Here is a 26,209-nt window from a genome sequence, read left to right on the forward strand (position 1 = left end):
GGGACCAGAGTGTACCAGACACTGGAATTCTTGGTTGGTGGCAGCACTACAAGTACTAAGCTGGTAATTGAGCTTAGAGGAATTCATGCTGGTACCCCATCTTTTGGACGCTAAGGTTCAGAGTAGGGAATTATACCATGACACCCTCCCCTACTTGTAAGTCATCTTTAATAAGTAAGATATGATAAAACTTGTTTGATAACTTTTCCTGATTCTAAAGTTTTCTGTATGCTTCAAGGTGGTTGTCCAAATTATGGAACACTGTCATTGCTCCCAGAGTTCAAGAAACAATACTCTCCAGAGCCTCTGTGAAGAGACCATCTGCACTGGGACAAACAGCAGCCAAAAAAAATCCTAGTCAAGGTCAACAAGCTGTGGTTAAAGCAGCTCTCAGTATCTTGCTAAACAAAGCTGTTCTGCATGGCTGTCCTCTTCCACGAACAGGTAACAGTAAAAAAGCTCAGCTAGAAAGCAAGCAGTTGTATACTGGAATTTCTTAAGTAGGATTAACATTATTTAATGATTTTTTTAAAAATAAATGTAGCACTTTTCATCAGTGTATCTCAAAGCACGTTAGAAAAGATGTCAGTACATAACACAGTAATTTCACAAATATGGGAAGTCTTGTGATTAAAAGAGTTTGATCCCATTGAACGGAATGTTAATGAGAAATCCTAGAGGCCATGTTATTTCTTTGCTAACTGCATATCACTACTATGGCTGCAATGCACTATCAGCATTTTTTTAAAAGTGTATTAATATTGTTTCAGATCTGGATAGATATAGAGCAGACTTTAAAGGAGGAAATTTCCCCTTAGCCCTGGTTTCAAGCTACAAAAATTGTAATAAGAAAAGAGAGAATGCTTCCTGGAGAAAAGTGAGCACAAGTCCTCGTAAGAAGTCAGGTCATTCATCTTCCCAGTCATGGAGTAAGCAGGAGGCAAATACAGAAGGTAAAGCTTGTTATTTTGGGCCACAGAAAACATGTTAGTCTTTTGTGATTGGGCGGGGAGGGGAAGTGTTTTTAAGATGAGTAGATACGACCCTGGAAGGAAAATGGTTGTTTTTTTTTTCATGGTTGAACTTCTTTTTAGTTCTCAGCAAAAACAAGGTACATTTAATGTTCACTTCTTTTGAAAATTATTCAGCTCTTTTGCTCTTTTTCTGGTGCTTCTGAAATAGCCTACTTACATTTATTTTTATTCTGGTTAAATGTCTTTCTTGTTATTTATAGCACATAAAGTGTTAAATGACATAGTAAGCAAGTCATTTTAATAATCTCATTGTTTTGCACCCTTTTTATATATATACACAACAATAATGTAAATGGTTATAATATAAATAATAAAAATCAGACATACTTTCTCATTCTATGGTCCTTTCACTTTTGCCAGCTAGGTAGAATCAAGCCAGGTTAGGACTTGGATGGGAGACCTCCAAAGAATAAGATAGGGACTGTAGGAAATGATGTTGGAGATGCAGTTGTTGGCACTCTTTCCTCTACCTCAAAATGATCAGATGGGCAAAAGTCTCTGGATTTTAAATTGCAGGCTTTTTTCTAAGGTTTCCTCTTCATTGCCAAAAATAAATTTAAAAAATCCAGAGTTTATGTAGGGAAAGACGTTGTATTTTAGAGGTTCTAAGAGGTTACTATATAGTTTCAAGTATGCTAATTAATAGTTGCTTGATGCTTTATATGATAACTGGTTTGATGCAACTACAGTAGTGTGGCAGATATAATTAATAAGTGGCATTTATAAATTTATAATGCCTGTCACCCAGAGATCATAAATCAGCCAGTAAATGGTTAATTATAAACTATACAGGGATTGCATTATCCATATGCGAAATCAACCACTTCTGGAATGGAAAATAGCATTCTTTTAGCAGCACACAGAGAGGACATCAGAGGGTGCTGCAACCAAGGTTGATGCAGGTTGCTTGAGCTCTGAAGTAGTCCACTGGAATCCCTGAACATCGTCCCCTAAACCCCACCATTCAACCCCTAGAAATATTGTGCCTGACTACTGAAACCCCCAAGGTGCCCTCTAGCTCTGCATCTTCCTCTTCAGATCTGAAAGCACTGAAAAAAACAGAGATCTGCCTCCCCGCTTCTGCAAACAAAATGGTGCCTGAATCTGATGGAACACAGCTGATGGCTTATTACAACAGGTGGCTGCAGAAACTGTTGAAATTAAATCTAGTTTCCACCCTACCACTATGCCTCAGATTCAGAGTGCTCTTACGTACTCTATCCAAATGGAATGGGGAAGTAGAACACAGAATTTCTGAAGTGGAAGATAGTCTCAAAGAGAACAAATTACAGGTTATGAAGAACTGTAATGATATCAAGACTTAAGACCAAGCTAATTGATCTAGACAGTAGCTCACAACAGTGTAACCTGAGAATTGTGGGTGTCCCTGGGGGAATAAGGAAGGGCAAACCCTCTGAATTTGTCCCTAAGTAAGTTGTTGGATTTGCTGGTAGATTTGTTTTGAAATAGAGCGGGCACACTGGGCCATAGCCCTCCCTGCCAGCTCCAGGAGGTCAGCCCAGAGCACTGATTGTGAAGTTCCTGAAGTTTATCGTGAAGGAGCTTATATTGCAAAAATCAATAGGAAAAAAAGGAACTCTTGAGGGAGAACCAGCAATTGAAATACTGCTTTTTCAAGATTATGCCTGTGATATGGTTGCAGTGAGGGCAGCTTTTAACCAAGCAGAGCATTTGGCTAAGAAGATGAACTGGAATTATTTTATTAAATGTCCAACAGTGCTCAATATTAAAGATAGCAACAAGATAGTATCATTCAGGTTCCCTCAGAAGGCAGAAAAATACCTCAAAAATCTGCAAGCTCCTCCCTCGCAAGAGGAGACATATATGGAATGACAGGTTTCAGAGTAGCAGCCAGGTTAGTCTGTGTCTGCAAAAAAAACAGGAGTACTTGTGGCACCTTAGACACTAACAGATTTATTTCAGCTTGAGCTTTCGTGAGCTACATCTGAAGAAGTGAGCTGTAGCTCACGAAAGCTCATGCTGAAATAAATTTGTTAGTCTCTAAGGTGCCACAAGTACTCTTGTTCTTTTTATATATGGAATGGTTCGACTGTATGGAATTTATGTATTGTTCTCTGAGGTCTGATATGGCTGCTCTAAATAAGTTTGATAGGTGCTAATTGATTGATATGTTCATTTTCTTTTCTTTATTTTTTTTTTTTTTTGTCGGTAATAGGTCATTAGTATAGTTGTAATGTTCGGGGCTCCGGGGCTATGGTGATCTCCACATTTCAGCTGATCCAGTTTCCCCTTTGGGTATCAAGTGTATATTTTTGAACAGTTTGAACAGATTCTTCTTTGTGATTTCATGGAACTAATGTGTGTCTCTCGCCACTATATTTTATATTTTGGGGGAGTTAATTATTTAATTCCTCTTTCTGTCCCCCGTCTTGTTACCCTCCCATGCTGGGAATTTCCTTCTCACTCCTATAGACTATGTACTGGGAAGTGACATCCTACCCCTGGGCTTGTATAACTTTAGCTGCTTAGATATGTAAGAACTGTATGCTACTCAGGAAAATTTGCAAATTTCTCATTTATTCTCAAAGCAGCTTTATATTTTATCCAGTATATTTTAACAATGATGGCTCCAGTAATTAAATGTCTCTCCTGGAATATAAAGAGTTTTAATAACCCTGTGAAAAGAAAAAAAATATTCAGTCCTTTAAAAATAGAGTATTGACATCACAATTCTCCAGGAGACACATCTGACAGAACTTGAAGCTTGTAAACTGAATAGAGATTGGGTAGGCTTCTCAGTTTCTAGTTGTTTTAATTCTGTGTGAGGGGTGTTGCTATACTAATACATAAAAAGTTGACTGTAAATATTCTGAGTACAAGTTCTGACAATTAGGGCAGATTTACTGTCCTCAAGGCTAAAATTAGCAATTCTATAATCATATTTGCCAATTTGTACAGGCCAAGTCAGGGTGACCCCAAATTTTTTCATAATTTGTTAATGAGTATAAATGACACCATCCTGTTATTAGAGCTGGAGACTTCAACGAAACACCCAGTCCTTGATAAATCTGCTCCATCTGCATATAAAAACATGATTACTTGTCAGGTACTTCATACGTACATGGCTGATTTAGGTTTACAAGATGTGTGAAGATTGGGTAATCCTATGGCCAGAGACTATAGTTTCTTTGTTTGTTTGTTTTTTCCTGCAGTTCATTCAACATATTCAGAATTGGACTATTTCTTAGTGTCAGAAGACTTGATCAGTTCTTTCACTGATGATGGCATTTGTGCTATTGTTATAGCTGACTGTGCTCCTATACACATTTGTCTGTTAAGTGCCCAGAGTATGTACCCCTAACTAAAATGTGGGCTTAAATACCATTCTGCTGTTTGATACATCATTTGTTAACTCTCTCCAACAAGAGTTAGAACTTGAAAAAAAAAACAAAACCCACAGGCCCCCACCACTTCATCAGCTGCCACACTTTAAAGCGTTCATCAGAGGCCATACCATCTCTTACGCCACCTATGAAAAGACATGGAGAGAACACAGAATTGAAATCAATATACTTCTGTCCCAAAAGGCAGTTTGCTTTATTCAGTTTGAAGCAAAACTACTGGGAATCTGGCGAGAGAGCTGGCAAGCTGTCAGCATACAGACTAAAGCAAAAGGCTAACAATAATTACTACATAGTCCAGGGTCTTCCTTGGGTTTAATAATAACTGTCATTACAATCTCACTTAGAGTAGGCAGGAGAGTTTGCTCATTCTTGGTATCACTGAACATGTTCAATATGTAGGTGTTAAAGTTTCCAAGAATTTTTGTAAAAATTCAGTTGAGAATCTTCCATAAAAGACATGGCTCTGATAATTTGCATCAACTGATTGATGATGTTGCCACTTAGAGGGATGCTATTAGCTGTTATTTCTTTAGATGCTGGAAAGGCTTTTCAACGCATACCGTTCTTTACATATGAGCAAAATTTCAGACTTGGTACATAATTTATTTCTTGGATTAAGTTTTTTTACTCCAATCTAATTTGCAGAGTAATTACCCATGGTATCATTTCTGCCCCATTTCCAACACAGAGAGGTATGAGGCAGGGCTGCCCCCTTTCTCCTTTCCTGTTTGATTTAACTCTAGAACCTTTAGCCATTGCCATCTGAGCAAATCAAATTGTGTGTGGTATCAGGTCGGGCCAAACAGAACACTAAATTATGCTCTGTGTGGATGATGATCTTGTATCTACACTAAAGGTTACCATTCCTAAGCTTCTAACCACTGTTAATAAGTTTAGATTCAGGATTTAAAATTAATTAAGGTAAATCAGAAATCTTGTGCATTAACAAATATGTCCACAAAGACCTTTTCTCAAATAGGGATTTTCAATGGCAATCCTCTTACATGAGGTATTTAGGAATACTGATTCCCAAAAATGTTCAGACATCCCTAAGATAAATATATAACCAGTTACTGCACAAATGGCTAACGATTTGGGGAGATGGAGTTTGTTAACTGTCAATGTGTGGGGTAAAATTAATATACTGAAAATGAATGTCCTTCCTAGAATTTTGTATGTCCCTATTGTATTCCTCAAATTGTTTTTAAGGAATTCAATAATATTTTAAGAACATTCCTTTGAGTTGCAGGTAATTTGGGCTCTGAACAAATTACACCTCCCTGACTCTGTGATGATTTCATTTTCCCAGCTTTGAAAATTATTGATATCTCCTTTTTGTTAATTAATGCATCTTTATGGTTATTAGATGTGACCACACAGACTCCTCCTTGGGTTCAGGTTGAACCAGTTTGATATTGGAAGCTAAGATGAAGCCCTCCCCCTTAAGTTTCATTCTTGGATGTGCTCCTGGTAACAAGGCAGCTTGGTTCTAACATGCAGCTTATGTTGCTAAAAAATTAATACTGCAAAAATGGAAAAATCAATTCCCACCAAATATTGATGCCTGGCTCAGTGATATGGCTGTCCTTGCAGCTAACAAGCAAACTGGCATTGTGCAGAAGAGGGATGTCTGAAAAATTCAAAGTCATTGACTGACTTTTTAGAGGTCAGCGATTTAATGTGGACCTTGAAGATAGATATGTCGCTTTCCCTTCTCTCCCTTTATCCTAAACCTCTTTATTTACTACTTGTATTATGATGAATCTGCTATTTTGGTATATTTGTTGTATTTAGAAAAAATAATAAAAATTATAAATTAAAAAACAGCCCACAGCAAGATTATACACTAGTTCAGAAATAAAACTGAAGAATACCCTGTCAAACTGAAACTACATGGAGGATTTTAGGCAGCCAGAATGAAATTTCTGAAGGTGTAATTTAGATAGCCTATTATGGGTAACATTCCTACTTGGGTAACAAGTACCATGCTATTTTTAATGTCCACGAGTGAGAGGTCCAACCTCAGCTTTATTTCTGAAATAAAAGAAATGGCCATCTCAGCAGCACAATACCCCCAACCCTATGTTAAGATATTGGTTTGTTCAGTACTGACTCAGGGAGAAGAGTGCTATTTCTGAATTGCCACTGCCATTTCCTAAAGCAGACTGGGTCCTTAACGTGATCTTGACAGGATACGGGGCGTGCTGTGGTCTGATGGTGTCTGATGATGTCTGATGTTAAGCAAATAGGAATATGTTTTGCCTATTCTTTACAGCTTTTAAAATGAAGAAAACAATAGAATTATGCTATGTACTAACAAATTAACTTCCCCCCCCTCTTGTGCAGGTATAAAAACAAAGAATGTGTTGCAACAAAATTGCAACAAAATGGCTTCTCTTATCAAAAAGTAAGTCAGGTTTTTTTTTTCTTTTAGCACTTAGCAAAGAGCACAGACACTACTGTGTCAAAAACCAATTCACTCTTATGACTAAGTGAAGGGTTTATGCTTGGTATGATTACTTTTGGTTTCAGAGCTGAAGAAGTGTAGGCTTTTTAATTCTAATTGGAGGGGGTGGGTTTGGAGGCCTTTAATTATAATTTAGAACCTATTTCAGTAGCTCAAACCTTGCCACAGAGTATGTTCCTTTATTTATTATTAGAATTTTCTAGGGAATTTTCTGGGGAATATTATATAAAACTCCTCTTACTTTGGCTTATAAAAAGCAGAAGGCTGTCTTTTCATCCAGAGGTGTACAAAGAAGACCCTCTGGCTATTTCAGCCTACTGAATGGAAATCTGAAGTTTGTATAATATGTGCATTTTAGTCTAAATGATATGGAATATTTTTAAGTAGCTACTGAACAAATGGTCCAAGGGGACTGCATTTTGTGCTACCATATGCAAGAGACAACTCCAGATCTGAAATTCACATTTTTGCAGAGCACAGAATCCCTTGTGCTTCTAGCAGTGGCTCCTTTTAGTTTAAATAGTTGGGAATAGTTCCAAAAAAAGAATGTGGAAGGATAGCTGCAGTGCTGAATTGGTGTAAGCAAAAGAAAGAAGAACTCTCCTGCCGAATGACACTTGTACTTATCATACAGAAGCATCTCTTGCTGAAACAATGGAGAGAGTAGAATAAATTGGGTAGAAGAGGGTCTATTATGAAGCAACAAAATTAAAGACTGACAACTACTGATGCCTAAACTGGATACTATTTCCATTCTGTTTGTTGGTACATCCTAAAGTAGAGGCATTACTGAATAAACTGTGTAGTTATACAATCTTTATGAAAGAATGATACCATTTCCCAGTGTCGTGTGTGTGTGTGTGTGTAAATATATTATGTGCCATAGCCCACTTTCAGTTGTCCTGTCTCTTGTTTTATTTTCATAGCTCTTCAGAGAATGAGCAGCTAAAAGTGTTAAATCTGGAGCAAAGGCTGTCCCTTGGTTCTGATGATGAAGTAGATCTTGTGCAGGAGCTTCAAAGTATGTGTTCCAGCAAATCAGAGTCTGATATAAGCAAGGTAACACTGCGGTTTAAATAATTTACATCATTATCATATGTAGCTGTTTAATCCATAATAGATCTTAGATTTTAAAATATTTTTTATTGACTGGAGATGTGCTAAAATAGACTAATATATGTGTGGTAGATTTTATTATGATTTATTTTATTTTAAAAAAAGTTTAACCTTAAATGTCATGTCATACACTCAGGAATTTGCAGTGGATGCTAAAATGTATTGATTCATAAATATTAGAGAAGCTAAAGTGCTGTCAGATAATCTGCTTCAATGCATTATTGTTCTCCACATCATATTGCTTTCACCAGCCTAATTTTAAGTGATTGAGTCAGTTGTGTTTTCACTACTTCCACTGGTAGACTATTTCATCATCTAATAGGAATATAAAGCTTTTCTGATGCACATTGTACACTTACTTTGCTTACCATAATCCCATTATACCTAATTATACCCTCAAGGATCTCCATAAACAATTCCCTTGTTGTTTAAATCTTTCCAGCAATTTTGTTTTATTGCACATTCTGTGTGATCTTAGATACCAACAAACTTTTAATCAAGAAATAATTGTGGTGGGAAGCTTTCTAATCCTGTTTTATTTAGTTGCCTGTGAAGTTAGGTTTTAGCAGCTATATGCTATGAGCCAGATGCACTGAAGCTGCGCCAGCTAATCCCTTGACATCTCAGCAGGGATTCACTCCAAGGCCATGTCTGAACTAGGGAAAATGGATGGTTTAAAAGCATGTTAGCTAACTCATTTTAGCTAACATTTTTAAACACTTGTGTAGACAGGATTTAACACTTTTAAAATGTATTTACTGGTTGTGGCAATTCTAAAAGGCACGGCTTAAGGGATGGCAGCTGGTGTCATTGACCCTGTTTTTCCTTGACAAAATAGGGAAAGACAAGATGAAGAATATTTAAAGAAATTAGATGTATTAAAGTTGGCAGAGCCTGATGAAATTCACCCAAGGAGTGAAGCAATCTTGGAACCATTAGCAATTATCTTCACGAACTCATGAAGGATGGGTGAGGTCCTAGAGGACTGAAGAATGGCAAACATATATAGTATCTATCTTTAAAAAAAGGGGAACAAAGAGGATCCAGGAATTATAGACCAGTCAGTCAGCCTAACTGCGATAACTGGAAAGATTCTTACAAATTGATTAATAATTTTGCCAGTATCTAGAGTATAACAGGGTGATAAGTAATAGCCAATATGGCTTTTCAAAGAACAAATCATGCTGACCCAGCCCAATTTCCTTCTTTGACAGAGCTACTGGCTAGTGGATAGGGGAAAAGAAGTAGACATGATTTATTTTGAATTTAGTAACATTTTTGACACTGTACTTACATGATGTTCTCAAAAGCAAACTAGGGAAATATTGTCTAGATTAAATTACTGTAAAGTGGAGCCCAAATGGTTGAAAAACTGTATTCAAAGAATAATCATGGCTCATTGTCAAACTGGGAGGATATATCTAGTGGGATTCCATTGATGACTTGGATAATGCAGCAGAGAGAATGCTTATAAAATTTGCAGATGACACCAAGATGGAAGCGGTTGCAAGCGCTTTTGAGGACAAGGTTAGAATTCAAAATGACCTTGATTAACTAGAAAATTGGTCTGAAATTAAAGAGATGAAATTGAATAAAGAGAAATTCAAAGTATTACACTAAAGAAGAAAAAAATCAACTGCACAGCTACAAAATGGGGAATAAGTGGCTAGGCAGTAGTACTGTTGAAAAGTATCTTGGAGTTATAATGGATCACAAATTGAATCTGAGTTAAAAATGTGATGCAGTTGAAAAACAGGCAAACGTTATTCTGTGGTGTATTAACAGGAGTGTTGTATGTAAGACATGATTGGTAATTGTTTCACTCTACTCCGGGCTGGTGAGGCCCCAGCTAGAGTACTGTGTCTGATTTTGGGTGCCATGCTTTAAGAAGGATGTGGACAAATGAGAGAATCCAGAGCAGAACAACAAAACTGATAAAAACTTTAGAAAACCTGGCCTATGAGGAAAGGTTAAAAAAACTGGCCATGTTTCATCATGAGAAAAGAAGGCTGAGTAGAGACCTGATACATACGAAAATATGTTAAGGACTATTATAAAGAGGATGATCATCAACTGTTATCTATATCCAATGAAGGTAAAACAAACTTAATCTGCAGCAAGGGAAATGTAGGTTAGATCTTAGGATAATTTTCTAACTACAAGAGGAGTTAAACACTGGAATAGGGTATCAAGTGATGTTATGAAATCCCCATCATTGGAGGCTTTTAAGAACAAGTTAGACAAACAGCTGTCGGGGGTGGTCCTAGGTATACTTGGCCCTGCCCCCTCCTCTCCCTTGGGGGGAGAGAAGGAGGTAATGGACTAGTTCAGGGGTCTCAAATTCAAATGACCACAAGGGCCACATGAGGTCCAGTGCATTGGCCTGAGGGCCACATCACTGACACCCCAACCCTCACTACCCCCGGCCCCGCCCCCCCTCCACCCCTTCCAAGAGGCCCTGCCTCTTCCCACCCGTTCCCTGCCCCTTTCCACACCCTTCCCCAAAGTCCCAACCCCAATGCTGCGCCTTCCCTGTCACCAGGGAGTGCAGGAGGGATGCAGGGTGTGGCAGGAGCTCAGGGCAGGGAGTTGGTATGTGGGGTGCAAGAGGGGTGAGGGGTGCAGCAGGGGGTCAAGTGGAGGGTGCAGCAGGTGGCTCAGGGCAGGGAGTGCAGGGTGAAGCAGGGGGCTCAGGGCAGGGAGCTGGGTACAGGAGAGAGGTGCGGTATGGTAAGGGGCTCAGGGCAGGGAGTTGGGTGCAGGAGGGGTATGGGGTGCAGCAGGAGGCTCAGGGCAGGGAGTTGGGTGCAGGAGGGGTGTGGGATGCGGCAGGGGTCTCAGGGCAGGGAGTTGGGGTCCAGGAAGCGTGCGGGGTGTGAGCTCCAGCCTGGTGCTGCTTATCTAGAGCAGCTCTGGGGTGGCAGCGGTGCGCATTGGGGGAAGGGCAGGCTCCAGGCCCCACGCCGCAACGCTCCAGGAAGTAGCTGGAACCACGGCCCCTCGGGAAGCAGGGGTGGGCACAGGGCTCTGCTGCTGCTCCTCCAGGTACCTCCCATGAAGCTCCCATTGGCCACGGTTCCCTGTTCCCTGTTGGAGCTGCGGGTGGCAGTACCTTGAAGAGAGGCAATGCAGGAGTCCTCTGCCTCCTCCCTTCTCCCCTCCAGCCTTAAGGGTTGTGCTGCCAGCTGCTTAAGGGAGCGGCGCGGGGCTCGTGGTGCCACGGGGGCAATCCCGCGGGCTGCTGTAGTTTGCCCTCCCCAAGTGGGGGGGCGCAGGGAGATTGGCAGGCCGCACAGAAGAGCCCCGAGGGCCGCGTGTTTGAGACCCCCTGACTAGTTGGTCTCAGGCAGTCCCTTCCAGCTCTACATTTCTATGAGTCTGTAAACTTATATTGAATCTGACTCCCTTTTTTTTCTTGGATACAGTGAAGATTTATTAATCCTTCTTTTGAAGTTTACACATAACTCCCACAATCTCCCATGCAAAGTAAAACATGCATTAAAAATAGACCCCAAGAATCTTCAAAATGAAATATAAAAGACTTCCAAAATATTGTTTTCTTTTCTTTTAGATTGCCAATTCTAAGGATGAGCTGGTTATGTTCAGAAGCTCTCAAATTGGTCCTATATTTTCAGCAAGCAATACTAATCCAAGTAAATTGGTGTCACAAAAGGTATGGGATGCACAGCATGTTTCATAAGAGTGTACAAAGTATTTTGAAGATTTTCTAGGGCTCACTACAAATCTGTGTTTGAATTCTTGGTGGGAATCAGAAAGATTAAAATGCCTTGACATCTCCTAATTAGAGAGACAAGGTATTTCCTGACCAGTTGGTAAACCGATATGATTAATAATGTTTAGGAAACATACTTCAGGCACCATGAGCTAAATTTTTCCCTGGTGTGTGTCCACCAAACTCATTGGTCATTAAATCAGATATGCATTTGGCCCATGTGTGATTTTCATATTTACATAATGATATCTACTGATAAGTATCATAGTCAGTCATATTTCAATTATTTTAATCAAACTTTTCTGAAATTTGGACTTTTCTAGCATTCAACATTTTCATAGTAGCCTTACAAGCTAAAATGATTAAATGAACTGAAGTAGTCAAAATTCCTGTTACTACTTGACACTAATTGCTTGAATATGGTTTGCTTTGTCATCCATATTAGTGATTACCAGAGCATATGCCAGTTTGAACCAGATTACTCCTAAGTGTCTTCCGTAACTAGAAATGAGTCAGCCTGACATTTAGTGGAAAGCTCCCAGATGGTGGAAATTTTGAGAAACTGAAACCAATTATAGTACAGGAGGCTGAGCAAGCAAGACATAGATCAGCATTTTTTTTTTTTTAAATGGGGATTAACTTCTTTCCTTCTGAACTTGTATGTTTCAATGCACTGCTCTCTTGGCACCCTATCTTATAAGAAACCAAAAAAACCAGAAAGAATGAATCCATTTGGAATTGGTCCTCCCACTTTTGGGAAACAAGAGTCCGGATGTAAACAGACAATATTAACTACAGGGTAGTTTAAACATGTGACGGCTTAGGTACCAAAAAGCTGCTGATTTGTTACTGGAGGGCATAAAGTCATAAGTCAGAAAATAATTGGATGATCACAAGTTTATTTGTTGAATGTCAGTTATTTTTCTGAAGAAACCATGGGGGGATATTACCTACCTTCTTTCCAGATTACATCCATTTGAAATCTATAAAGGGAAAACATTACTATATTAAAAAATTCAATATGTAGCATAATGATACTGAGTTCTTCAGGAACACTGAGACTCTGATAATACTTTACTTGTATAAATGTTACCTTCCATCCTAGAATTTCAATGTTCTTTATGTACAGCAATTTAGTCTTACCACCCCCCAGTGAAGTGTATCATCCATTTAGTGATGAAGAAACTGAAATGAATGACTTGCCCGAGGCCACACAGGAAATCTGTGATAGGGTTGGGAATGGAATCCAGGCCCCCTTGAATTAATTTTATGTGTAAACCACAAGACCTTCCTCCAGAGAGGATGTACAAGCCTTTCTCCTTTTAACTTCTAACTTAAGCTCAGCAGTGCAATTTTCATAGTGAGAGTTAAATTCTCCCTAGCGTCACAAAATTAAAGTGCAATTCTACATGTACTGAAGGTATATTCTTGGCTAGAAGAGGCACTGGATTTAGGAGATCTGGACTGAATTCCTAGCTCTACCAGGAAGTAAGTGTGTGTTCATGTATGTGTGTCTGTGTGTGTGTGTGAGAGAGAGAGAGACAAAGACAAAGAGTGTGACTGACTGACTTTGGGCAAGATACTCAACATACCTGTGTCTCAGCTCCCTGTCTGTTCAATTGGGATAATGCTTCCCTACCTAACAGAGATGCTATGAGATCATTTGTTATCTCTGCTGCCTATCCGTAGGGTTTTGTTTGGTGCCTAGCATCAGAGTATCAGAATGTGTTCCACATAAAATCAGTAGCAATAGTGAAGTCTCTAGTGGACCTCATGGAATTTCTGGCACTTTTTCCTTTTGAAGTAAAATCTCAGTTTGGGGTTAAATTAGTGAATGTTGGTGAGGTGCAGCAAAGGGGGCTACATGTATACTTAGACAGCTAACAGGAGTTATTTTGATGCATTAATAGAACTGAGGGGAATCTTGCAAAGTAGGAAGCAAGGCCCCTTCCGATCACCGCACTGCCAAACCAAAAACAAAAAAAAACAAAAACCCGAGCGCTGCCCTGCCCCAGGGTGCCGCTCCAAGCACATGCTTGGTCGGCTGGTGTCTGGAGCCGGCCCCGTTCCCAAGGGAGGTACAGTGCACTGTTGAAGATCTCTCGCTTTCAGTGAATCCCATCTTTTTAACCAGAAGACAGAGGAATCACTGCATATCCTCAAGAATTCCAGAGCCATCCTTCACTCTCTCGGCATCTACATTCTTGCTCCAAAGTGCAAATTCCACCATCCACTCAACTCTGTGGGGCCCCCATTCTATCCTCAGAGACCTGATAAGCCCCCAAGGAAATGCCAGAAAACTCAGTGATCTTGACTCTCAGGGCCCTCTTTTCAGGCTTTGATGTCACAGCTGTAACCTCCAGCCAAGAGGTATTTCTGAAGTGACCCCAAGAGTTGCCAACTGCTATGTCTGTCACCTCACAACCCTCCTACCACCTTTCGGAGTTGTTTAGCCCTCTTTTTCCACACTTGGAATGCGATAACAATGGACAAATGGATGTTGAACATCACCACCATGGCTATACAATCAAGTTTATCATGCTACCTCCTCCAAGACCCCTCCTTCCTGTCCCTTTGCAGGGACCACTCTCATGACAGCATCCTCACCCAAGAGGTGAATTCCTTATTACAACAGGGAGCAGTAGAACGCGTTCCCACAGAATATCAGGGAACGGGCGTTTACTCAACTTCCTGATACCCAAGAAGAAAGTCAGGGGGAGACCAGTCCTTGAACTCTGACATTTCAGTCACTTCATTCACAAATTCAAGTTTTGTATCATCACCCTGGCAGTGATTATCCCATCCTTAGAGAAAAGCATGGGGTTTACGGCTCTCAATGTGAAGGACATGTATTTTCACATCAGTGTCCCTCCAGCTCACAGATATTTCCAGAGATTCACAGTGGGCACCTACCATTTCCAGTGCAGAGTGCTCTCCTTCAGAATAGCCATTGCTTCCAGAGTCTTTATCAATTTTTTTTCTGTTATAGCAGCCTATATCAAACTTTAGGGGGTCCTCATTTTCTATAACTTGACAATTGGCTTCTAGCTTTATGGTCCTGTCAAGAAACACAAGCTTCAACCTCCATGCTGTTCAACCTGCTTTTGTCCCTTGGAGTCAGTGTCGACACTGAGAAATCGATCACAGACTGCACACAGTCTCTGGACTTCATAGGGGCTGACATCAGTTCAGTCACAGCATGGGCCTATTTGCCAAAAGACATGTTCCAGGCAATGAGCAACATCATAACTTACATTGTGAGCAATCCTATCTACCAGCCTGGACTTGCCTATCCCTCCTAGGCCACATGGCTTCATGTACACGTGACCCCTTTTGCATGACTCCACCTTTGCTGTATTCAGATGCGGCTCCAGTCCATTACTCACCAAACCATCATTCCATGGACTTCATGTTAACAGTCCCCACCAAGGTACTGTCATGACTTCAGTGATGAACAGACTCACATCACGTATGCATGGGGGAGGGGGGGTCTGTTTCTTCCTTCTTCCCTGGACAAGATGATTATCACTGACACAGCCCTGGCAGGCTTCCACTTGGACAATTATATGACACAGGGAATGTGGTCTCCCTAGGTATCCAGGATGCACATAAATATCCTGGAACTCCAAGCTGAGTGGTTTTCGTCCTCTTTTGATCCCATACTTGCAAAAGGAAGAGAAAAAGAACCTAGAAAAATGAGAGGAGGACCAGATCAACAGAGAAAATGAGCACTGAGCTGCAAAACAGAAATCCAACATCGGAACAGTGGAACATGCACCTATGGGCATGTAGCCTGAAGGAAAGCTATAAAAAAGTCTGTGATGCTGAAGTGTAGGATCTCAAGCAGCAAACCTAAAGGCAAGCTCTTCCTACACTTCCCATAAGCCCAGTGAGTGAACATCACCACCAAAGCACTCCATCGCCCATCAAGCATTGATTCCTCAGGACTTGAAATACCAAGCTCCAGCTCATGAGATGATGTGAAGGTTCTGCGCAAGAAGCCAAGTTAGGAGACACAGCAGCTCCTTGATATGCCTCTGTTGAAGCCCCTGGTCCTCAGTGAGACTGCCAGCAAGCCCACAGTACCAGCTCTAAGACATTGCTCTTTCCCTAGGATGTCCAGTGTAGAAGCTCTTGGAGCAATTAGGATGCTTTTTCCACTGAAGTCTGTGCTCATGCGGGAAATTCCAGTCTGAAAGCCGGTATCTCTTACCGTGAGGGCTCTGGCATATCTTGATGCCTAGCTTGAGTAAGGATGGCAGAATTCAGCCCTATGTGATTAAAAATGTTCAAATAGATAAAATTAAATTAGTTTTAGGAATTAGCTTTCATTCATTAGCTGCAAGTCTCTGTTAAACTTCATTACAACAGTATAATATATATATAATATAATTGTGACAGTGTACCCCATCAGAGAGCACAGAGAACTGGGAAAATGCAATAGATGCTAAACAAGTCAAACTGAGTGAACGAAGCCTGTCCACCGTAGATTTGCTGTTAATCTTATGTCTTTTGCTAATTCACTTATGGGATAAAACAAAAGAATTCATACTGGTGGTAAACCCTTTAAAGATGTGGAAAAAGCTGTTGAACATGCTAGGGATGGTGACGAGACAGCCCTACCAGCATGTTACTTTTCAGCCCGTATCTGTAAAAAGCAGCAAAAGCATAACAGGCCCATGCTGCTGTGTAAAGGGGGAAACTGAGGCACACCGCCTCAGGGCATTGGTGGCTAAATGCCAAGACAGCTCCACTTTAACAGATCTTGCTGCTTGCATTCTGTTAGCAATACTATACCGCAACCTGTTTTCAGGCATCCGGGGACCAGGAACCCCAAAACGGGCTAGAACCGTTAGGAATGACATCACATGGTTTCAAGGTACTGAAAAGGAGTGTGACCAAAGACAAACAGAAATTTTACAGGTACTGCCTCCGCCATGGACAGTGTCCAAGTCTCTGGCTGTAAGTTCAGGGGAGGGTGTGACAGTGTACCCCATAAGGCTTTATGGGGTGGGGGTGCTTATAAATGTATGTATGATATAACTGGAATAGAGTTTTGCTACATATGCCATGTAACATATCTATGTAAAGGTTATGATCTACTGGTTATGTTCATCCTAGTTGTATGCAGGCACCATTTGTGTGTTCAAAGTTATGAACATTGGCTGTATAATTGCTTGATTTCTAAGTACCCTTAGTTATAACATTTGGTCACTTCTTGGGAAAGGAATGTGCTCAATCAAGAAGCATTTAACAGACAAAAGAGCTTGGAAGACTCCAATCTACATAAGAAGTCTACCTGAGGACATTCAAGGTAGCATGTGGGTAATGACTGCTGCCTGCAAGTCCTGAGGCATGCATGGGCATGTGACTTGCCCATGTGATTCCAAATCTCCATTTTGTGACCAGATTCTACAAAGGGTGAGGAGGCGGCCTCCACCCACAAGAGAGAGTCTATTTAAACCCCTGGGAGACCCCTCCATTTTGTCTTCAGCTGGCTAAAGAAGGAGCCTCTCCACCCCCACCCCCACCCCCCCGCAGGATACTTAAAGGAAACTGGGAGGAAGGACAGTAACTACAGGGGGTGTGAGTGATTGCTGGACCCAGGCTAAAAGGAGATTAGCCTGTAAAAGGGAGCATTCTGGAACTGGTGAGGATCCTTTCTGTATTTAGTTTGATTAGACATAGATTTGCGCAGTTTATTTTATTTTGCTTGGTAACTTACTTTGTTCTGTCTGTTACTACTTGGAGCCACTTAAATCCTACTTTCTGTATTTAATAAAATAACTTTTTATTTATTAATTAACTCAGAGTATGTATTAATACCTGGGGGAGCAAACAACTGTGCGTATCTCTCTACTAGTGTTATAGAGGGCGAACAATTTAGGAGTTTACGCTGCATAAGCTTTATGCAGGGTAAAACAGAATTATTTGGGTTTAGACCCCACTGGGAGTTGGTGCTAAAGACAAGCACGCTTCTGTGACCTGTTTTCACGTAAACCTGCAGCTTTGGGGCAGGTAATTCAGATTCTGGGTCTTTGTTGAAGTAGACAAGAGCGTCTGGCTCAGCGACACAGGGTGCTGAAGTCCTGAGCTGGCAGGGAAAACAGGGATAGAAGTAGTCTTGGCACATCGGTTGGCAGCTCCCGGGGGGGGGGGGTTCTGTGATCCAACCCATCACAATAACACACCTTTTTAATGAGAAAATAAATTATAAATGGAGCTTTGTAGGTTCATTAAATATTCTCTGTTCTGCTATTTTATAGGGTTTAAATTTAAGTCCCTTGTTCTGTATTGATATGTAGATGAGTTAGCATGTGTAACATAAACATAACAGCAGATTTTAATGAAGAGTTGTGCAATGAAGCTAATTGCTTTGATGCCTTATGAAATACAGCTGTCCAGCTACACCATGCACTCTTAAGTTGTTGCTCTTTTGAATTATCTTGTCACCTCTCTATTGTAACACTTACTGTATTTTTATTGGCCTATTGGCAGTTACCTTAAATATTTAAAATGTCACTGAATGTATTCCAGATTTTTATTTAAAATCTGGAGATCAGTTCCCACTACAATTTTGAAGGTAGATGAAAGTTTGGGACTATACTTCTTTATAGAGTTTTTTCTTTTAACAAAAAAGGATTACCTACTGTATTGATATTCTTTTGTTATTTAAGTAAAGAAGTTCCTAACCCCATATGGCAGTGATTTGATGATCTGCGTGGTTCAAAAACATAGCTGACTGCATTTGTGCTAATATTATGAATTTTGATATCTGGCTACATGTTTTGTTTTATTAGTTAGCATGTTTTTTGCTGTCAAAACTATATTATAGCATGGTTTGTAATAACTATATAAGCTTAGTTAATTATCTTGTTGATCAATTGGAAACAAAAATTGTAAGAATTAGATTCATTCCAAGGTGCTGTTTTGGAAATATCTATATTTTGCTTTTTGACCAGTAGTATGGTGTAAGTGCAGTATGTTAAGGTTGGGCAGAACATGCAATTTCCCTTCCTCTGTACATTTCCTTCGCACAAGCAGTACTTGTTTCCTAGAAAAGATGGAAGAGAAATGTATATCCTGTCCTTAGGCCCTACCATATAAATCCCAGCATTGTCTAGAAATCATCTTCTTCTCATAGGAAGTTAGAATCGAGTATTAGCTGGTCTCAGTCTCCAGATTAGGAATCTGCAAACAGGTTTTTAAAAGTACTATCTGTTCTGCAGCAATACTGAAGACAGATGGATATCCCCAGTGCCTCTAATGCCTAGGGCTATTTCATTCTTCTGCTCAATGCAGTTTCTGCCACAGCAAATCAGCTACTATATGAGTAGAAAGGACCAGTAAAAAAAACTGCTTTCATAACGGGGATAATATCACTATCCTCACCTCATTTCTGTGGTGATAAGACATTTTTTGGAGGGGAACTGATTTGGCCTATGCTGCATGCTAAGCAACTACCCTCTGTGCCGTGTGTGTGTGAGAGAGAAAGAGAGAGAATAACGTAGCTGGAGTCGACGTACCGTACATCGAGTTACCGCAAGGTTTACACCGAGAAAATCTCCCATCGACTTACCTTACTCTCGTCGGGGGCAGAGTACAGGGGTCGACTGGAGAGTGATCTGCAGTCAATTTAGTGGGTCTTTACTAGACCCGCTAAATTGACTGCAGGTGGATTGATCTCAGAGCGTCAATTCTCTCTGTAGTATAGACCTGCCCATAGAATTGTAGCATGACTACACCACACTTTTAAATAATACTGCTACCCTGACATTACATTACAAAAGAAAGAAGCTGCAGTATGAATTGGAAAGATGATAATTGGCTCATTATGTGGGGTTTGTTTGTTTTTTTTCCAACATAGGAGAAGAAGCTCTCAGCAACAAATCAGCTGTCTGGATAGATTTACAAAACTACTGAATCTTATGACGGGCACAAAAACATCAGGTGGTATTTTACTAGCACACCACATGTACTTGAGAATTTTGAAAGGCCAATTAAAGGTTTTAGATGCTTTGAAATACTGAGTGGCTAGTGAAGACGGTTTTGAAGAACAGCCAGTATGGCAGATGGTGAATTTTAAAACAGTCCACAAAGTAGGATAGTGTCCTTCCAGCAGCAGTTGGAGGGTCTTCATACACACCTACCCCGCTGCTTATTGTTCACACTAAAGTAGTGCTTATTCAATGTTTTAAATTTAGATTTAAAAAGAACGTAACTTAAAAGTGCCAGTGGTGCTGCAAACCTCAGTTGGACTGCTGAGCTTTTGGGGATGAGAGGAGGAAGAAATGGTCCATATAGTCCAGGGAACCTTTCTTGTTCAGAGGAAGAGAGAGAGAAAAGTAAGGAGAGCAGTACCAATCATCAGCTGGTATAATTTGCCCTAGTTCCTCTGAAATCAGTTTAGAATCTGGAATAGTCAGTATTAGGGAGTAAGAGTTTAGAACCAATTCTCATGTGTTCCATTCCACATTAAAATATGGTACCTCAAAAATGGTTGGACATTTTTTATAAAACCTTCCAGATAAACTGGCTGCTAGGCTGCAGCCAAGCACAAGACATTTCAAAGTCATTTTATAAGAAAACGAGCAACTGAAAACAGAAGTTTTAAAATGGAAATGTCACTTCAACCTTAGCTCCATTTAGCATTGTTGCTGTGATGGGGTAACAATGAATGTGTCTATGGATTATTTTATTCCAGCCCTAATACTGAATCTTGTGTTTATCATCCAAGAGATCTCCTGCTGTGTCCCTGATTTAAACATGCATCTCCCCAACCCAGTTTACAGCTGTCATCCTTCCACAGGGGCTTCTCTACCTAATGAAGGAAAGAGAATATATTACCTCCATAGTGTTTCAAATCCCTGCTCATCCAGCAATTGGGATTTGGAGAATAAGAATAACATTTAGGGCTTCTCAATGACAGTGCAGAGCACTACCATTGTCCTTGTGTGATATGTTAAGAAGTTTTTACTGAAGAAATGCCCTGTTAGCTTTTTTTTTACAAAAGCAACTTCTATTAGAGTATTGGTTTCTAACTGGTTAAGAAAGCTAAAACTGTTCACCAGGACCTGAACATTTATTCTTTTCCTGTGGCTATCAGGCTTCCAAAAGGTGCAAGATGGTGTAAACAGTAGACACTCACTGGTTTGCTCATTTTTGGTGTTCTTGGTTCTTATGATGGATGTGCTTATGCTAAAAAGATGCTTTATTTTATTCACAGGATGGGATCCGTCCTCTCAGCAGCAATCGCACTGTGGAATGCGCCAACAGTAAATCAAAGACTGAGTTGGGTGTTTCAAGAGTTAAATCTTTTCTTCCTGTTCCCAGAAGTAAAGTCACCCAGCCTTCTCAGTACACCAAAAAGCAGCAGCAGTAATACAAGGCAAATAGAGGCTAACTCAAAAGAAAAGATTTGGAATTTGCACAACAAATTACAAATAGAAAAATCTAATAAATCTGCCTATCATACAGTTTTCAGTGTTCACGTAATCTCTGTATTAAACAACAAATAACTCAAATATGTAAATAATTTTTTAAAATTAAAATAGTTTCCTTGTAATGTAATGTGTGTACGGGACCACAGTTTAATTTGTATGGAAATAAGATGTTCATAATGAAAATATTTTATTGCTTTAATCTGGAAATTTTATTGATTTAAACTTAGTAGTGGGAAGTTATGCCAACCTCATAAAAGGGTTTTTTAATATGGAAATTACTATTGCTTAAATGATTTTATTCAGGGGTATCACTACAGAAAATTGTGTGTGTGTGTGTGTGTGTGTGTGTATATATATATATATATATATATACAGTATATAAATATATTCTATGAAATTCATGTGTTGCATACAGATGAGTTGCACAATATGTTCAGTACTGGCTTAAAGCTCATGTACATGCCTTTTAAAGACTGAACATGTTTTTATCTTCACTTAATGAAGAGTGAATGGAATGTGGCAATAATTAAAATGATTGGAAACATAGATCAATTAATTTCAGCTACAAGCCATATTAAATATTTTGATTACCCCATAGTCTGCCTGCTGAAATGTGCTTTTGTTTCTCTCTTGCTTATTGTAGGCTTCATGTGTTGGAACTGTTATGAGTTTGCATTATAACTCCTATCTTTAAAAAAGAAAAGGGAGAGACATTATAATGCAATAAATCAGTTATTTCACACAACTTCCCACTCTTTGGGATGGTTGAAAATTTGCTCCTCTAATAATTGAGTTCTTAATGTATGATGTAAAACTTTTTTACTCTTTCAATAGCATTTTAAAAAATGAATCTAGGAAATGGTTTTACCAAACAGATCTTATTGACAGAATTACAGCACAAGTTTAATTACATGGTTGTCCAGAGATAATGTATCAGCAATAACATGAATTACCATGTAATTACCAGTTTTTATAGTGGATTTACTATGTAGTTGCTGTGAAATAACATTTGCATTGCAGTTAACCTGAAATATTTTTTATTTCATTACAGACTTAAATTACTTTCCCATTAGAGGAACTGTGTATATGTGAAGGAAATATTCCATCTACCCACCCTCTTTATGGTGGCCACAATTTATACTTGTCAATAGTAATAATGTGGATACAATCACTGTCTTGGTAACTTATTATCTAGTCAGAAGAGGAGGATACATAGCTTTCTTAAGATCAGACCTCAGTGCCACCTGGTGAATTATCAAGAGGTTGCTTTAAGAGAGGTATGTGCAACATACCTTCCAAAAGAGCACTGTTCAAGTTAATTTTGGAAGGGGCAAGGGTTACATAAATGTACTCCTAGCACTTCACCACAGTGAGTAAGGCAGCCCTCCCAAACTCATGTCAATAAAACTTTTGTACTGCTCCATGTTTGTCTGTCTCTTGGTCTTGTTTGTGTATATTCTGTCTGTATGAATTTAGAAGGATTAAATGGCTGATTTTATAGTTATCTCCTTTAAAATATATTCCAGGAGGAAATGCATAACTTTCAGCATTGTTGCCTTACAACCTGTGATGGGGTGTCTACCCCACACAAGGCCTGAGAGAGTTAAAGTGGTAAGGTTGGCCAATCAGCTGCTTTGGCTGCACCTGAAAAAGGAGCTAGAGGGAAAGAACTAATTAGAGACAAGGCTTAGCTGGATCGGAACAGGAAGGGCCTGTATAAAGCCTAGGAACTGACAGCCAAAAGGGACTGCAGGGAAGTAGTCTGCAGTCGCTCCCTGAGAGAAGGGAGGTGTGTTTAGGGCTGTAGAGGCAAGGAGCCTACAGTTACTTCCTGGGAGGAGGGAGTTGTGTGGCTGGCAAACCCACGAGGGTGGAGAGCCAGAAAGGTAGAAAAGGATCAGGGAATGCAGCCAGGCATAGTATAATATAGACCTTGGCTGCAGAAAATAAGGCTCCTGAGCTGGAACCTGTAGAGGGTTGGCCTTGGTTCCCGTACCAGGCACTGGGGAGATGGCACAGACCAGGCTGAAGAGAGCAGACTGCCTGGGACGGTTTGCTCTGAAAGATACCCAGAAGGGGAGGACTGTAGTGACGTGGCCGGAGGGGCAAGTCACAAAGAGGAAGCTGCAGCTTCTGGAGTGAGAAGGAGCCACAGGGCGAGAGAGGACGACGGGAGGAGGGTGCAGCACCTGGAAGGAGCTAATCCCACAGTGGCCAGGAGGAGGTATCCTTAGCGGTGAGTGGATCCTGTGACAAAACCCCAGTGATGTACATTCTTGTGCAGTAACAGACCAGTGATTTCAAGTGACCGCTGGCCAAGAGTTTTCATATCTGCTGACCTTGTCTCGGTTTGGGTGCTGAAAACGGGACATGCATCTGCTTAACCAGGACCGGCTCTAGGCATCAGCAAACCAATCACGTACTTGGGGCAGCACAATTCCTGGTGCGGCATTCTGGGAGCCGGCTCTGTGTTTACCAGCAACTGGTTTTCAGCAGTATTGATCAGCTGAAGATCAGAGGAATGTACCTTAGCACATTAGGATTAGGAATGTGCCTTAGGATCTGAGTACTGAAGCATGCTAATTATACCTTACTCTGTGTGGGAAGAGATGTTTGTAATGATCACTTAGGATGCAGCATCATGTGTTATAAATACAAACTGATTCAGAAAATTCTGCAAGAAGTCAGGGAGCTGAAAAAGGGAAGGACAAAAACTACGGGTAGGGGCAACACCTAAGTTACAGCCTGAGCTAACTTTGCAGTGAGGACATAGCCCAGGACCTCTTCTTTAGGCCCCAGGCAATGACTGCAGGGTCAGGGCCTTAGTTTGTGTGTGTAAAGAGTAGAGCTGGGCACATAACTGATTTTTCAGTTCAGCCAGCAAACTGAAAAATCTGAAAAAATGGTCAGCTCAGTTTGGCACTTGCCTGGGACATAGGAGACCCAGGTTTTAATCCCCACTCTACAGCAAGGACTTGATCTCAAGATCCCCACACCACCAAGCTATAGGCTGTTCTGGAGCAGGTTGCTCTCGATCTTTCCCATTGAAACTGTTCCACTTTGTATAAATACCTAAATATCCATTGAGCAAAAGAGAGAGTGAGAACAACTGTGATCTGTGGATTAAGGCACTCCTAGGAGGGGATGTGGTCTGGTGGGATATGTGGATTCAAATCCCTCTTCTGAATGAGAGAGAGGGATGACTTGAGTCTACATTGTCTTCCCCGCCCAGGGAGTGCCTAAGGGTACATCTACACAGGGATAAAAGACTCACAGCACAGCTGCAGCTGGCTCAGGTCAGCTGACTCAGGCTCATGGGGCTCAGGCTGCAAGGCTAAAAGCTCTGTAGACATTTGGGCTTGGGCTCCAGCCTGAGTCCAAATGTCTACACAGTGATGTTTCAGCCTTGTGACCCCAAGTCAGCTGACCTTGGCCAGTTGCAGGATTTTTATCCTTGCGTAGGCATACCTTTAATCACCAAGCCATACAGACATTTTAATTCTCTCCTGGGCTTTAAACAGAAGAGCATAAGAACAGACTAGCCTATAGCCTGGTTCATAGCCTGGGCAGAGACCTGAGTTTCCACTCCCTGCTCCAGGGTGGGGATTCAAATCTGGGTCTCTCACATCCAGGCAAGTGCCCTAAGCGCTGGGTTAAAGGTCACAGTAGTCCCGTGTGCATGCAGTCTTTGTCCCCCTCACCAAAAGTTTTTCCTAGCAAAAATTAATTAGTCAAAACTTAAATATTTTCAGGTTTACTGAAACTGTATTTTTCAGCAAATTATTAATCCAAACTAATTTGCCCTGCTCTAATAAAGAGAAGACTAACAGTTCTAATCTGAAATATCAGATTTATTTTAAGAAGGGGTGTCACTCATGAGAAGGCAGCCATGCAGAACAAGGAGTGAAAATCTGCATAGTGGTCAAAGTTGAAACAATTCTTTTCACTCCTATGTCCCCAATCTTAAGGGGAAAAAATGTTATTGCTCCATTTAAAAATGTCTTTTGGGCCTCTAATTATCTTCTCCTTCTGTGAGCCAAGGTCCCTATGTGTATTCCACACGTGGGTATGCATGTGCTCCAGATGCCCGAGACTGGAAATTCTTCAAAGCAGTGTCCGTTGTTCTGCACATGTGTAGTAACTCTCCTCACGCTCCTTACCGAGAGAATAAGAGGCAGTGTAGGCTCATGCCTCTCCACCACCTTCTTTCTGCCACATGGCCTGAGTCAGAATTATCTTCTCCTTCACTCCATTGTATAATCTGCAAAGACAGAAAATATTTTTAAGTAGTTACGTATTTTATAGGGCTGTTGATTAATCTGAGTTAACTCACTCAATTAATTTGAGTTAATCACGATTAATCACAGTTTAAATCTTATTGTTAAACAATAGAATCCCAATTTAAATTTATTAAATATTTGTGGATGTTTTTCTATATTTTCAAATATATTGATTTCAGTTACAAAAAAAGGTGTTAATTAAATTTGTGAGTGAACTCCTTGGGGGAGGATTGTATGTCTCCTGCTCTGTTTTACCTGCATTCTGCCATATATTTCAAGTTATAATAGTCTCCAATGATGACCCAGCGCATGTTGTTCATTTTAAGAACACTTTCACTGCAGATTTGACAAACCACAAAGAAGGTACCAATGTGAGATTTCTAAAGATAGCTACAGCACTCCACCCAAGGTTTAAGAATCTGAAGTGCCTTCCAAAATCTGAGAGAGATGAGGTGTGGAGCATGATTTCAGAAATCTTAAAAGAGCAACACTCCAATGCAGAAACTACAGAACCCAAACCACCAAAAAAGAAAATCAACTTTCCGCTGGTGGCATCTGACTCAGATGATGAAAATGAACATGTGTCGGTCTGATGACAGCAGAACCTGTCATCAGCATGGATGTATGTCCTCTGGAATGATGGTTGAAGCATGAAGGGACATATGAATCTTTAGCACATCTGGCATGTAAATATCTTGTGACACCAGCTACAACAGTGCCATGCAAATGCTTGTTCTTGCTTAATAGTGC

The 26,209-nt window shown here is 40.4% G+C and overlaps 1 protein-coding gene across 1 annotated transcript in view; it reads left to right on the forward strand.

Annotated features, from left to right (window-relative positions):
* CTTNBP2 (cortactin binding protein 2) overlaps positions 1–21,378 on the forward strand; it is a 186,801-nt gene extending 165,423 nt beyond the window's left edge. The window contains 7 exon segments of the mRNA XM_075065458.1: positions 239–444; positions 771–953; positions 6,767–6,827; positions 7,814–7,946; positions 11,575–11,676; positions 20,963–21,102; positions 21,104–21,378. Of these exon segments, the coding sequence (XP_074921559.1) occupies positions 239–444; positions 771–953; positions 6,767–6,827; positions 7,814–7,946; positions 11,575–11,676; positions 20,963–21,102; positions 21,104–21,254 (976 nt within the window). The 3' untranslated portion in view covers positions 21,255–21,378.
* The last annotated feature ends 4,831 nt before the right edge of the window (positions 21,379–26,209 follow it).

The sequence above is a fragment of the Chelonoidis abingdonii genome, chromosome 1 (assembly GCF_003597395.2).
Source record: "Chelonoidis abingdonii isolate Lonesome George chromosome 1, CheloAbing_2.0, whole genome shotgun sequence".
In the NCBI taxonomy this organism is placed as follows: domain Eukaryota; kingdom Metazoa; phylum Chordata; order Testudines; family Testudinidae; genus Chelonoidis; species Chelonoidis abingdonii.